This window comes from Vombatus ursinus, unplaced genomic scaffold (assembly GCF_900497805.2).
Source record: "Vombatus ursinus unplaced genomic scaffold, bare-nosed wombat genome assembly UNPS02014894.1, whole genome shotgun sequence".
NCBI lineage: Eukaryota > Metazoa > Chordata > Mammalia > Diprotodontia > Vombatidae > Vombatus > Vombatus ursinus.
In genome coordinates, this window is record NW_020954672.1 from 1626125 (window position 1) to 1641897 (window position 15773).

A 15773-nucleotide genomic window follows, 5' to 3' on the forward strand; every position below is an offset into this window, starting at 1 on the left:
AACCCTTACTTCTGAATCTGCTGTTCTCCTTTCTGCTCTGTTAAACGCCTTTTGGCTTCCTCATTGAGTTGTGTGGCCAATTCCTTCTGATGCGCTCTCCTCTTCTCCTCTGCAGTCATCTCATTCTAAGGAAAGGAATAAACCTAAGTTATGAAAACATGTAAAACATCCATAGACAAAGATGTGAATAATTTATAAAGCAGGGGACCTACTCGTGTTCTCTCTGTGAGCAAAGCCGCTCTTGAACCTCGTCCCAAAAGGTCCTCAGCCTCATCTTTCTCTTCTTCCTCTTCTTCTTCATCCTCATTCTGTGGTAAAAAATAAATACATGCAAGAATTGAGTTTTCCCACATCAGAATGTTTTTAAACAAAATAGCTCCTAAACTTATATACCTTGTTCTTCTTCCTATGCCCTGCGCATCGAACATATGGTTTATGGGCAAATACAATCTGCTTGAGATTTTTATCAAAAATGTTTTATCTAATTATGTGAATAGCAAATCTGTAGCACTTAACCACTAGAAATGTCTAATTATATGGTCAAATACTTAGTAAGTAATGTTTGGATTTGCCTATCTCCACAAAACTGGTCAAACTGGAGTAGAGTGCCATTATCAATAATGTAACCCTGGAGTGAGAATTAAGTTATGACTTGATTCAATCAAATCTCACGGATCTTAAAGAGTTTTTGTCTTTTAAGTACCAATATTTTCATTGAATTGAACAAAACTGACCAGTATCATAACTATTCTTTAAATTTAAGAATAAAGTTTGTTAAATAGGTTACTCTGGGAGGAGAAAGGAGGGGACTGTTTTTTGTATTGCTATTTTTAAAAAAATTCCTATTTGTGAATAGACAATAGGTCACACACTCCACCTCTTATGAATAAAAAACTTGAAGTGGACCGCAAGCATATGGCTTCTTGATGTGATAATAGTACTGAAAAAATACGTATGACAATTTCCCTCTTCTTTCTCACCTTTAAGAAGATGCCCACATTCTTCACTTTCTTCTTGACAGAAGTAAGAACAACAGCTGGACCATCCTAGGACAAAGAGTAGGAGCTGGACATTGCCAGAGGTAATGACAACTTTTCTTCCTCAGACTTTGCACGGTAATACTTTGTACTGAGTGATGTCAATCAATATTTAAGGAATATTAGTTTTCATTTTCTAGATATGGATTACCAAGAATACAAGCTCATTAGGGCAGGAGTCATGTTTGTGTCTATGTATTCATAGTACCTAGTACACCACAGGTGCTTAATAAATGCTGGTGGAATTAATTATCGTAAGCAGTATGGCCCTAAAGCTAATCTATTCAATATTGATTCAATTCTTTGATCTAAGTTACAAACATTTTTCCTTGAATGCTGACCTAACAATTCTTTCTCAGACAATGATTATCATTCAGGTCACTAAAACAAGTTAATATAATGTGAAAAATGAGATAATTGTGTGAACCACACTAAGTCTATCCTGTGACTCAATTCTGGATCTAGCTCAGTTCCCTCACTTTCTATTCATTCAATGATAGGTCTAGTCCAATTTCTGTCTTGTGAGAAAACTATTTAATTATGGGAATTGTGAGAAAACTTTATTGCCTTGTTTGAACCTAGCCCTGTGTGGCTGGGAAGCTGGACCACCTCTACCTGTTGCTCAGAGACATTTAACTAAGGACCTAGGTCATGTTAACCAGAAGCCCAGTCAGATCCAAAGACTGATGCAAAGAGTTTTTTCACAATTATATATTTCAAGCAACCCATATGTCATACCTGAAAACTGGTCCCATACTGGTTAAGTTACTGTTTCCTTGTTCCTTTAACTGAATACAGACAGTTGGGGACAGGCAGAGGAGAATGGAACACCTCTTTTTCTGATTTCAAGGAATTGTACCTGTTAATTCTCTCCCTTGCAGCTTAGAAAGTCCCTAATCTTTCCTCCAATTAGAAATCAGATTACCTAACCTTGTATCCTGGTTTATATCTTGTTAACTGTTTTCTTTTAATGCATAAAAATATCTGTATTTGGGGTTCAGTACCAAGTTGAGGAGGTCAGGTCCTGACCTGTTATACAATTGCTATGCATTGTTTAATAAATCTAGAAGCCTGAACCACCTTTGTTTCTTCAGTTATTTCAGATTTCACCCATCACAAAGACCTAACTATGAAATTTACTTCTAAAGTTGCAGAATACCAGTGGCTTAAATGGTTAACACCTACCTCATCAACAAGAACTGTGTCACCAATGAAGAGGGCATAGGTTTTTTCTTCTGGTTTCTTTCCTTCCTTGTTAGTCAGATCTGAGAATCCCATATTGATGCTAAAAACCATTCCTAGAAGAGCAAAAATGGGGATAAATGAAGAACAAAAATTTTATTGAGAACAGGGGAGATGGGACAAAGGAAGACACGTTTAGAAAGAACCACCATCTTGCACTGCCTCACCTTTTTTCAACTTGTACTGATTTTTACTATTGATTACCAAGGATCCTTCACGAAATTCAATTCCCATTGCAAACCTATAAAAGAAGTCAAGTCAGAATTCTACACAAGCTGAATCTAAATATGGAATATTTGGCAAAATACAAAGGGCATGACTTAGCTCTCACAACTCTTCCATGATATGGGTACTAACAAAATATTATCCTTAGTTTTTCTACAGATAGGGAAGGAGTCACAAACATCATGTGATTTGTCCACACTGGTCAATCACTTATGAAGTGGGATTAGGGTTCATAGCCTTTAGGCTCTTCATATTTAGTCCAGTGATTGCAAAATATATATAAAAACCTAAATTAGGTACCTTTTCTACCCCTGTAATCAAGCCCTTCCCATTTTTGCTTCCCAGTGCCCATCTTTTCAAACATTTAAGTTTTACTACACTAGTCCAAAAATCAAAGCCAGGAACTCTTTCTGTTACACCCACATACACCCACACCCACACCCAATTTGGCTCTCAGAAACTGTTAGGGGTACGCTACTAGAATGGCCATGAAGGTAGGCTAAGCTCCACTTCACTCACCCATAACTAGGCCACACGATCCAGTTGTGACAAGCTGGTAACTGGATTTTCAAGCCCTGGCAGCCAACTGAGCCAGCACTTGGTACAGCCTGACACATTTCTTCTCATCTTTCAGAGGCCCAGGAAGAACAAGTATGTACCCTGGAATGGCTTTCATCTAAGAAGATTGCCTAGAATTTTTCAAAAGTAGAACTTAACTGAATATTTTCTACAGGGTACTGCTTAGAATACAGTGTGAAGGGCCCCCTGAAATTATTTCTGCTAGTCATAAATTGACCTAGAAGGATGATTCTATTAGTTACTGCCCACAGAAGAGCTTTAATTCAAAATTATATTTGTGTCTTAGAGAATCCCTTACCCAAGATTTTTGGTGATTTTGTTGAGCAGGTCTGGTTTTTGTTTCTTGACCATATCCATGACAGCATTGTATACTTCACATAGCTTCATACCTATAGTCAGAGTGAGTGTGAGGAGGGAAGTCTAAGAATGAGTCTTTCAAAAATTTCAAAAATTCAAAAATTCAAAAATTCAAAAATAAAAAAGTTACAATTAAAAAACAGTTCCGTACCCAACAAACATCAAATAAATTGAGTATTTCCATATATAAAGCATAAAAGAGAAAGAGGATTGTACACGAAACTAGAAATCTCTTCCGTTTATGTATATAATAACTTCAGTGTGGAACTTTCAAAGCTGTCCTAACCACGTTTCCATCTGACTTCAAAAATTAACTTTCAAAAAAGTATAAAACCTCACACAGCAAATTTTGTTTTATCTACTTTTCAACCTCTAAGAGGAAGACCAAATTTGAGTTGGGCTAGTGGGAGCTGGAAAATAGCATACTAAACCATAAAGTCTGAAATATTTCAAAGTAATATTTTTACAACCAGGACAACAGAGCCTCCCCTTTTCCTACCTTATCTAGGTTGTGAATGAACATTTCAAATCTGAATGTTCTCTAGTCAGCTTAATGAAATGATGAACCAAGACATAGTTTAAGCTATGATCATGGTCTTTACTGGCAGACCGCTAGGTGGTACAGTGCTATCCACTGCCAGGCCTGGAATTAGGAAGTTTAAATCTAGTTCCAGAAACTTACTATCTGTGTGACCCTGGGTTAATCACTTAACCCTGTTTGTTCAGTTTGCTCATCTATAAAATGAGCCGGAGAAAGAAATGGTGTATTACTCCAGTACCTTTGCCAAGAAAACCCCAATTGGGGTAATAGAGAGTCAGACATGACTAAAGAACAATAACAAGGTCTTTGCTAAGGTTTTCTCAAAGTCCATCTTAGAAGAGTGAAGTCAGGAGGCTTTTGTAATAACAGGTGAACAAAAAACTAGAGCAGGTGGATAATCGCAGGTCTAGTCATCAAGTAGCTACTTTCTGAATTATAATAGCATCCAGGTCAGTCTTAGATCCATTCTGATTTGTTTCAAAAATGAACAGGAGAATTTAGACTCTCTCCTATAAATGCTCCATTTCTCTCTATGTACAAATCCTTCCAATATCGTAGCTTCCCGAATTTCCATTAGAATAATGTGAAACAAAGAGAAAAGTAGTATTTACAGGATAGATTTAAAATTTCAGGTCAGCAGAAAACCAGTTAAGGGAAAAAGAAAATGGTTTTCTGGGAACGAAACATTTAATTTTGAGGAAATTAGAAGATAGGAATTAATGTGAGATATATATCAAAATGTGCTATTCCTAAAAATACGAAAAAATCTTCTAATTATTCACAAAATAGATTTACAAGTATTTTAAATGTGCTCCCCCCTCTCCCAAAAATTAAAACCAGAAACCAGTCTGTATAGCAGACTTAAGGATATGCAGAAAAGACACAGCCCATGTTTTTGTACATTTATTCTTAACCTATCTTTTGCAGAAACCTTACCATGTCTCAGTTCCTTCAGCAGCTCTTCCTGTAGCTGGAGCAGAAAGTTGTAATTCTCCTGGACTTCCTGGGGAGGATCTACCATCAGGGTTCGTACGAGATTGGAGCAGTAGGATTTGAAGCGAATACCCATGGCACAGGTGATGGCCCCAAAATGCATGTGGTTCTTGTCACTTGAGACCCAAGATAGAAAACCATGATACTATTAATGCCAGCAAAGTATTTGGTACCCATAGTATGTAATACATGAGGTCATTATATTTCTTGGTTCTTGCTCAAAGTGGAATGGTGGCCTAAAGTACAGGGTAAAAACCAACTGTGAAACTGCTGGTGTAATTTACAATGCTCTAGGGAAGCTGGAGATATACTGACTGGAATATATTTGCTGAATGCAGCAATATGGGGATAAGAAGCTACTTATACTGTAGTTCATTGTGAAATGAAAGGACTGTAATTCCCTCAGAAGGGGGGAATTAGCTCATGGCTGCAGTTATGTGGGTACTGATGAGTCTAAGGCTGCTAGTGGCAGTGTTTGAAAAGACAGCTGCTTACCTAACTACACTGAACTTGAGATTATAGTTGCCACCACTCTGGATGATGGGAGGATAACACATCTCTACTGTGGAAGGGTCCGCTCCAGCCAGGTACTTCTTTTCTTCAATGGCCTTCTCCACAGACTCAGCTAATTTGCTGTGACGAACTTTCTATGAATATATCCAGGAAGGAGGCAACAATTATAGGGGTATCCTTCTTATTTGATCCTTTATTACGTGGGGGCAATATGGTACCTAATGGCATACAAATCTCAAAAAATAATATAGCAGTCTTGTAACATGTCATGGGCTTAAATCTTGGGAAGGTTTTTTTTTTTTTTTAAAAAAACACACTCAAGAAAAAAAGAAAATACAATTTAAGTATCTAGAATTAAGATATATTTAAAAAAAGGCTCAATAATAGATATTTTCTCATTTATGATTTCTACTTGCAATTGTTCTTGAAAGAGTCACATCACTATCAAATGACCAAAGTTATATTTTAAGAAATTTTACTATTCAAAACAAATGTATGACCACCCTTCTACTCCTAGAGTTACATGATTTTAGTGAATTTCACTTTGTTCTACAGCAGTAGGGAACCTCTAAGCAGTATCAATAGACAAAATAAAATCATTTTAAGACTGATCTGGTAGGAGAAAGAATTGGTGGGGGGAAGCACTTCTCTTTTCTTAGAAAATTATAGCAAAATATCCTCTTTGACTATTTAAGATTTACTAGTCATTTGCTTTATTTCATTTTGTTTTGTTTTTGCAAGTCAATTGGGGTTAAGTGACATGCCCAGGGTCACAGAGCTAGTAAGTATCAAGTGGCTGAGGCCAGATTTGAACTCAGGTCCTCCTGACTCCAGGGCTGGTGCTCTATTTACTTTGCCACCTAGCTGCACCCCATTTACTTAAAAAAATAAAATAAAATTGAGGTGGTGTCTCTCCTGCAGTTACCTCATCTGCATCAACAATTTCCATGACTCTTTCCTTGAAAAATTTGTTGAAGACTTCAGAGGTGATATTAGCTGCTTTCTTCATCAGAGTAAGTTCTCCATCCTCTTTTACAGCTATGGTATATGCCACAACTGCACTGATATCCATCTGTGGATAAAGGAATATGTAACCTGAAATAAGAGAACTATTAATGAGATACAACTAGATAATAAAATCTGTGAGGATAGGGACTGTGTTTTGATCTTACATCTAGAACTGGAAAGAGCCTTAAAAGCACAGAACCTAGCATAGCTCCTTTTACACATTAAATGTTCAAATATTTGTTTAAAGAATCTAACCTAGGTATTAGTAGTAACAAGAAAAAAATCATTAACTCTCTTGAGTAACCAGTTGTTACAAATACTGTTTCCTCTGACTGGACAAACTTCCAAAAAATGGTCAGAAAAAAATCATTTTACTAAATCATACCAGGGAAATATAAAGAAATGGCCTATAAAACATATATAGACTCTCTATATTAAAAAAAAAGTTGAGGAATAGAGAAAACAAATTACCTAAAGTTAAGTAAGCCTTAGGAAGACTGTCTTGATTTATTGGTCAAAAGGATTTTCTGGTATTTTGAGGTCCTTGAATATTAATCTTATCCTGACCAAAAAGTGCAAGTATATCACTTCCTGGAAACTATAAAATATGAAGTACAGTACTCTACTCCTTGAGAATGAATTTACTTCTCTTAAACTACTATGGGACTATCCTCATATTTTCAGCCTTCTTAACCCCACCATTTCTGGTTCCTTCATCAATTCTCTTACTTTTTCAAAGCCCTCTCTGTTAAGGCAGTCATTCCAACTCTTCATGAACTCTCCAGGGAATTTGTCTTTGCTGAATACCCCGATCTTCTTGCCACTCTTGCTCTCTTTAATGGCTTCAATCATTTTGTCGAAGTTGCCCTTGTTACTCTCATTCTAGCAAAAACAAAAGGAAGGTGATGTTTATTATTAATATGTAAGAATTAGACCACTCTAACAGTTCTTAGATATAATGAATGCAGCATTTAGCTAAACCACAAAGCCAAACTTGGACTCGGCATTAGTTTCTCTACAGTAGGCTTGATTTACCTAAACTGAAAGGGAAAGGGAAATAACGGCTCCCATTCCTTGATGACAGTTATGACTAAGCTGGTTTATCACTAAGCATAAATGAATAATAGCTCAAGAAAGAAAATGATTAAGGGTAGGAAGGCATCAAAAAGACCTCAAATGTAAACAACAACAAAATAGATTTAGAAGTATTGGGAATACCATGGTTATGATTTAGTTAACCAGAAAGATATATGGTAACTAACATTAAACATAGATTAAAACAAACCAAAAAACCCCTACCCAGTTTCCACGGAGAATAAGTACATAATGCTAGTGGATTTAGGAGTTTAAAAGTCCAAGAAAAGAACTTTAATGATGCCCTTCTTTTCTCCCAAATATTCATCAAAGTCTGAATTTAATGCCACATCCTAACACTCTCTCTTTGAATTCCTTCAAAATCCTTATAGGGTTTTTTTTGTGGTTGGCATTACTGTCACTATGTTAAATATCTAAGTGTATGCAACAAATTCTTTTAATTTCTTACTTTTTCTCGAACCAGCAGTGTAATGGCAGGAGCACCATTTGCATTTTCATTACCCTTGGTGTTGGCAATTTGTTTCAAGAACTCTACTTTTTTCTTGCTGGCCATAAAGAGGATCTTGTCATCACAGAACACCATAATGGTATCAGTTAGCTCATAACCAAAGAGCCATGTCTATGGCAAAAGAGAAGAGAAGTTAAGATACTCATAGGCAGAAATGGAAAATTTAATCAATAAAAATGTTAATTGTATCTTACTATGATTAGGATGGTTCTCTCATGGGATATTTGCCTATTCCTACCCTTGGCTAAAAGAGTCAAAAGCAACACCCAAGACCAGGTTTGATGATATTTTTATCTTTCCCTTCCTCTCTCCCCATACTTTCTTATGTTTTCCCCCTTCCATCCTAAATTTTAGTTCTGCCAGTGGTACTTAGGGCTACAAACTCTGTTAATCCTGCCTTTGATGGCTCCACCTAGTTACCTGAAGGGCAGTAGATTTGGCATAAACAATCTCTTCATCAACACCTACTGAAACAACAATGGCATCAACGTTGGCATACTCATCCTCTCCTTTCTGAAACACAAAGAGCAGAGTATTTGGTCACTTCAGTTTTTTTCAACTGCATATTGCCAAAAGAAGAATACAAACTGAGGTATTTATCCACACCAAGGACGTGAAGCAATCCCTCCCCACCCCACCCCCCGCCCTTCCCCCATTTTGGGCATCTATTCAGCTCCTGTTACAAACATAGCTCTTGGGTAACGTCTTGAAATAAGGGGAAGACCCAGTGATTTCAGAGCTATTAAGACCCCCTTCCCTTATCTCTGTGTCCATTCTATAGAAGAGAAAAAAAAAACCACCATCTTGACCAACAGCTGTCTCAGATCCTATTTCCCCAATTCCACTCTACTTTATTCTGAAGCCCCTAGCTGCCAAAGTGGTTAGAGAATAAGGTGGCAAACAAATCAAGCACTGAATGAGAAACTGAGCTGAATGGCATAAAGTTCTATAGTACTTCTTGGCTTATGACAAAAGTAGCACCTAAAATAGAAAGTAGTTAACAAAATTTTAATGGGATAATTTTTTCTTTTTTTTTAAATGAAATAAACCCTTGTCTCACTCCTCTGCTCTGTTTAATTCACTCCACCCCCACTTCAAAACACAACTAAAATGGAGGGAAAGATTCTTGTGATACACTGCATTACTTCAAATCTCCCACTTACCTGTTTTGCTTTGGTCCCACATTTCTCAGATTGACCAGTAAGTCTCCTTACTCCTGCTTCATAGAATCCATCACTTCCTCAAGTTACAGCCTCAACACTACCTTCAACCTGAAGTCTTTTCTGATTCCTCCAACTGCAAATCTACTTTGTATTTATTCTATATATGCGTACTTGTTAGCTCCTTGAGTAGGGATTGCTTCATTCTTTGCATCCCTGGTACCTAGCACAGTGCTTAGCAAATAGGAGGCAGAAAAATCTTGAAAGATTTTCATAAATATTGTACTATACTTAATACTTGTATATTTTATATTATCCAGTATCTTTGTGGATAATAAAATGTTTTCACTTACTGCTTACAACACTAAGACAGCTAATTACTGAGTTCTTTTGAGAAACTTCTTTTGGAATTTGGAGACAGCTAAAAAACGAAGTCAAATACACCAGGTAAGGATTTATTCTCTTTAATTTCAAGATAAATGACAACTTAAAAAAGCCACAGGAGTACAATTAAGTCCATCTATTTTATTTTATATTTTTCTTTTTGTTTTTTCCCTTTATTTTTAAAAAAATTATTAATTTTAGTTTTCAACATTCACTTTTACAAGATTTGAGTTCCAAATTTTCTCCTCATCTTGTCCCTTCCCCCACCCCAAGATGGCATGCATTCTGAATTCTTCCCCTAATCTGCCCTTCCTTCTATTTCTCTCCCCTTCTCTTATCCCCTTCCATTTCCTGTAGATCCAATTTCCCAGTTGCATGTGAAAACGATTTTTTTTTAACATTTGTTTTTAAAACTTTGGGTTCCAATTTTTCTCCCTCCCCACCCACCCTCATTGAGAAGGCAAGCAACTCCATATAGGTTATACATGTATAGTCATGCAAAACACTTCCATAGTAGTCATGTTGTGAAAAACTAAGTATATTTTCCTTCATCCTATCCCGCCCCCCATTTATTCAATTCTCTCTTTTGACCTGTCCCTCCTTAGAATTGCTTGCTTCTGATTATCCCCTCACCCAATCTGCCCTCCCCTCTATCATCCCCCTGCTCTCTTGTCCCATTCCTCCCCTATTTTCCTGTAGGGTAAGACAGATTTCCATACCCAACTGAATGTGTATGTTATTCCCTCCTCATGTCAAATCTGATGAGAATAAGATTGACTCATTCCCTCTCACCTTCCCGTTTCCCCTCCACTGTAAAAGCCTTTTCTTGTCTGTTTTAAGTGAGATAATTTACCCCATTCTATCTCTCCCTTTCTCCTTCTCCCAGTATAATCCTCTCACCCCTTAATTTTATTCTCCAGATATCACCCCTTCATCTTCAACTCACTCTGTGCCATCTATCTATCCATATAATTTTCTCCCTCCAACTACCCTAAGACTAACAAAGGTCTCATGAGTAACAAATATCATCTTTCCATGCAGTAAACAGTTCAACCTTAATAAGTCTCTTATGATTTCTCTTTCCCGTTTACCTCTTCATGTTTCTCTTAAGTCTTGTACCTGAAAGCGAAATTTTCTATTCAGGTCTGGTCTTTTCAGCAAGAATGCTTGGAAGTCCTCTATTTCAATGAATGTCCATTTTCCCCCTGAAGGATTAAGCTCAGTTTTGCTGGGTAGGTGATTCTTGGTTGTAATCCTATCTCCTTTGACCTCTGGAATATTATATTACAAGCCCTCCAGTCCCTTAGCGTAGAAGCTGCTAAATCTTGTGTTATCCTGATTGTGTTTCCACAATACTTGAATTGTTTCTTTCTGGCTGCTTGCAATATTTTCTCCTTGATCTGGGAACTCTGGAATTTGGCTACAATACTCCTAGGAGTTTTCCTTTGGGGATCTCTTTCAGGAGGAGATTGGTGGATTCTTTCAATTTCTATTTTGCCCTCTAGTTCTAAAATATCAGGGCAGTTTTCCTTGATTATTTCTTGAAAGGTGATGTTTAGGCTCGTTTTTTGATCATGGCTTTCAGATAGTCCAATAATTTTTAAATGATCTCTCCTGGATCTATTTTCCAGATCAGTTGTTTTTCCAATGAGATTTTTTACATTGTTTTCTATTTTTTCATTCTTTTGGTTTTGTTTTACAGTGTCTTGATTTCTCATAAAGTCACTAGCTTCCAATTGCTCCATTCTAATTTTTAAGGAAGTATTTTCTTCAGTAAGCTTTCAGACTTCCTTTTCCATTTGGCCAATTTTGCTTTTTAAAGCATTCTTCTCCTCATTGGTATTTTGGACCTCTTTTGCCATTTGGGTTAGGCTCTTTTTTAAGGTATTATTTTCTTCAGTATTTTTTTGGGTCTCCTTTAGCAAGCTGTTGAACTGTTTTTCATGATTTTCTTACATCACTCTCATTTTTCTTACCAGTTTTTCCTCTACTTCTCTTACTTGCTTCTCAAAATTCTTTTTGAGCTCTTCCATGGCTGTGGATCAATTCATATTTTTCTTGGAGGCTTTGGATGTAGGAGCTTTGACTTTGTTGTCTTCTTCTAGTTGCATGTTTCGAACTTCTTTGTCACCAAAGAAAGATGCCATGGTCTGACTTTTTTTGGTGAAGTTTGCTCATGCGCTGCTTGCTCAAGATCCCAGCCAATTACCTGAGTTATTGTTAAGGTAGTGATCTGCTTCCAGTGTGGAGAATGTACTGTACCAAGCTTTGGGGGTTTTGTGCAGCTGCTTTCAGAGATACTTCTAGGGACGTGTAAATTTTCAGTTCTTCCAAGGTGGTATGATCACGAGCAAGATGTTTACTCCTTTTCTGACCTGTGCTCTGGTCTATGAGTGACCACAGGCACTCTTCTGCCTGGGAACTGTGAGGAGGATTTCCTCTCCACCACCATTACAAGCTCCACCATGCCAGCACTCCTCCTCGCCCCAGGACCAACACCCAGAACTGTGACCCAGATCCAAGCATGGGAAAAGCAAGACAATAGTGCACCAGCAAAGAGATCCCTGTAATCCCCCTCTGATTAGCCACTTGATTCCCCCTCATTCTGTGGGCAGGAAGCTCCTGTTGTTCAGAGGCCGCGAGCAGAGACTAGGGCTGGGATGCAGCTTTTCTCTCACCGTGGTCACACACTTTTTCTACTGACCTTCTAAGTTGTCGTTGAAGTTTGTGGTTTGAGAAGTCTGGAAACTGCTATAGCTGGCCATGATTCAGTCCTCTGAGGGCTGCTCCGGGTTCCCTGAGGCCTGTTTTGCCCACTTGCCCACACTGAACTGCGTTCCTCTCCCCGTCCTGTGTGATATACGTTTCCAATTAACCATCCAGGTTGTCTTGGGCTGGAAATTTGTTTCATTCTCTCTTTTTGTGGGTTCTGCTGCTTTAGAATTTGTTTAGAGCCATTTTTTTAAAAACAGGTATTTGGAGGGGTTTGGGGGAGAGCTCGAGCAAGTCACTGCTTTTACTCCGCCATCTTGGCTCCACCCAAGTCCATCTATTTTAAATGATACTGGAAAATTATTTGGGACTTCAACAGATGAAAAGGAAGTAAATACTTATAAAATTTGGGACAGTGTGGGGAATGGAAAGAAACCTCAGCGAATTGTTTATATCTGTATAAATTACCTGTTTCTCATAAAGTTTCCATGGATCACAGAATATGCTATAATCCCCACTGAGAAAACTCTTAACTGTTGTCTGATCCTTTCAAATGATTATCTTTGAATGTTTCTACAGAAGATACTGGAACAAAATTCTAGAAGGAATTCAGGCTCAGAAGAAAACTCATGTGACCTAATGATATTCAAGAGTATTAGGTAAATTTCTTTGTGATACATTGTCAACCAAAAGAAAGAGTGTAACACTTGATCATATCCTTGACTAAGAATATTACTATTTTGTAATTTAGACTTTACAAAAGGATGGGATATCTCCAGTTATATCAATGTCCTTTGTTTTCACATTAGTCATTTCTAGAACTATTCTTCCTTCACGACCTTCCTCCCCAATGGAAACTTCCCTTCTAACAAAGAGAAACAGTTAGGCAAAAATATCTGACAGTGACTAGAACTGATAATGAAAACACCATTCCACCCTAGTAGGTCCTAGCCTATGCCCAGAGAAGAGACATATTTTTCATTATCTGTTCACTGGGATCAGTACTAGCTTTTAAATTATTAGAGTATGACTTCCTTTTAGTCATCTTTTTATTTATATTGCAACAAAAAAGGATACTGAATGATAATCAGTTTAAGTACATATTATGTGCAATGCACCGTCCTAGGTACTAGGAATAGAAAGACACCCCCTCCATCCCCCCACAAAAGAGGCTACTGCCTGCAAAGATCTTCCAAAGAGTTTTTCATACATGTATAAGCTGAATTAAAGAGTATTTTAACACAAGTAACATATAAAAATATCCATATAACATGTAAGAATAATGTAAACTCCTTGAAGAGAGTGATTGTTTTATCACCTGTAGCATTCTTTTTGTCTTTAGTGCCCTGCACATGGCAGGTACTTAATAAATGCTCAGGGGATTGAATCTAATTATATTCAAACCAAATATTTAGGTCTCGATGTAACTAAAATACATATAAGTACTTAACAGCATTTCTTGCAGGTTATATTTCTGGAAAATAAATTACATGAATTAAATTTTATTTTCCCAAAGAGATGTGTGTGACAAGGGTTTATATTCTTGATTAAAGGCCTCATATCCAACTTAAAAACAACAGAAATGACTATAATCATTGCATTTAATCATCTAATATAAATTATATTACTTGCATTCTCTATAAAGTTTTCTGATATATGTTCATGTATATAAAATTAAATGGGGTAACATAATAACCAAATAAATAATACTTTATGATAAGGATCATTATGTAACCATCTTCTAACATCTTTAGAGTTCCTGTCTTATTTTTACTGAACCAATCAGAATGGGTAACACCTTCATCAGGACCGAGGAAATCATAAATTTCATTGGGGGAATTCTGATAAGCATCTTTGAGATTTCCAGAGAAATTTAGGATCACTTCATGACCTTTTGAAAAACTGATTGATCTAGGATAGTCAGTCAAGGTGTCTATATTGGATATTTTGTTTAATTGTTTCTCTCTTGCACAAAAGGTTAATTTTGGAGGGAGGTGGAAAGTAACTGGGATATAAAGACAGAAGGCACTAAGACATTGTTTTAAAAAAAATTGATCTAGGTGTGGTTTGTAACCCTTTTTTTTCCAAGACTGTGGCTTCTTGCCATGTACCCTACAACAGCACTATGTTTTATCACCCTCTATTACAATGTAAGCTCTTTGAGGGCAAGGACTGTCTTGCTTTTATGTTTATGCACTATGTTCGGCACATATTAATAACTTAAATGTGTTTACATTCTTATTAATGTAAATTTCTCTGTCCTTCAGTAAATCCGACTTTCATACCTTATTGTGGTATGGTTTTTGAAGACTATAGCAAAGTATAAGCTCTGGCAGATCCTACCAAGCTGGAAATGCTAATCTGTGCGGTTAGAGACAAAATATTATGTCTGTGGCCTGAATGTCAGGATAACTAAACTAACCAAGGCACATCACCAAAAGGGTGGCCATCTGGTGATAAACATTTTCAGCTCTAATAACTTTGTCTTTTTCTAAGAAAAGGGCTGCAGTGGTAATTTACAACGTATATTAGTGAAGAAAGTATCCAACTGATGAAATCATAAATAAGTATTGAAGTAGGAAATTTCCCTGCAGCAAGTACAGGCATAAAGAGATCTCATTGGTCTTTCTGCTGTCTTTGAGATTGGAATATATATTCTCAAAATTGGCCAGGCAATGTGATAGCTTATATAGTGCTGCCTTAAGGTATAGAGAAACTGACACAAGAAGTCAAGTGATATGCTGTAGGATAGTTAGTCCCAAATAGGCACAGTGGAGCAGTTTATTTTATATTTATAAAAGTTGTTCAGGGAAGAGTAGATAAAATGTATTTCCTATCTTTTTTTTTTCTTTTTCAGGTGGAGCTATAGGTGTAGAAATGTTGCATATACTGTCAGAGTTGATGTGTTGGGTTTTTTTGGGAACTTTTTTTCCTCTTTCCTTAAAAATAAATAAATAAACAAACAAATAAAGATTGGGTCTCCCCATCCTGTCTCAACAGATCAAGGGCTACTCAGGGGCCTGATTCCACTACTCATTGGGGCAAGGTAACTTTTGACCTGTTCTGCTCCAACATGGGCTAGTTTACCCCACTTCAAGCAACCCTTTGGCTCCTTGGGGTTTACCCTACTAATACGAGACTTAGTGTGGACACCTTGATAGTGACTTCATCCACCGCAATTCAGAACTACTCAAGAGATCTGCCAACGGCGGCATCCTTGGTAGAAGGATTGTAGGTATGTACCACTATACTCATCTCTCCTTTCTTAACCCCCTTGCCCCTCAAAAAACAAAAAAACAAAAAAATCCAAAAAACCCCAAAAACCTTTGGTACAAGGGATAGAGAAGGAATATATTTGAGATGAAGGTGATATACGAATAAAAGATATCAGTAAAAATAAGACTTTTAAAGTTGCTTTG

At 37.0% G+C, this 15773-nt stretch overlaps 1 protein-coding gene across 1 annotated transcript in view; it reads right to left on the reverse strand.

Annotated features, from left to right (window-relative positions):
* Positions 1-15773, reverse strand: part of SUPT16H (SPT16 homolog, facilitates chromatin remodeling subunit) — a 32246-nt gene that overhangs the window by 13612 nt on the left and 2861 nt on the right. Inside the window, exons 2-13 of the mRNA XM_027843036.1 lie at positions 8519-8611; positions 8039-8209; positions 7225-7377; positions 6413-6559; positions 5470-5621; positions 4918-5090; positions 3382-3472; positions 2447-2520; positions 2223-2335; positions 981-1046; positions 213-308; positions 10-125 (exon numbers count right to left, since the gene is read on the reverse strand). Coding sequence (XP_027698837.1) covers positions 10-125; positions 213-308; positions 981-1046; positions 2223-2335; positions 2447-2520; positions 3382-3472; positions 4918-5090; positions 5470-5621; positions 6413-6559; positions 7225-7377; positions 8039-8209; positions 8519-8611 — 1445 coding nt within the window. The remainder of the gene's footprint in view (positions 1-9; positions 126-212; positions 309-980; positions 1047-2222; positions 2336-2446; positions 2521-3381; positions 3473-4917; positions 5091-5469; positions 5622-6412; positions 6560-7224; positions 7378-8038; positions 8210-8518; positions 8612-15773) is intronic.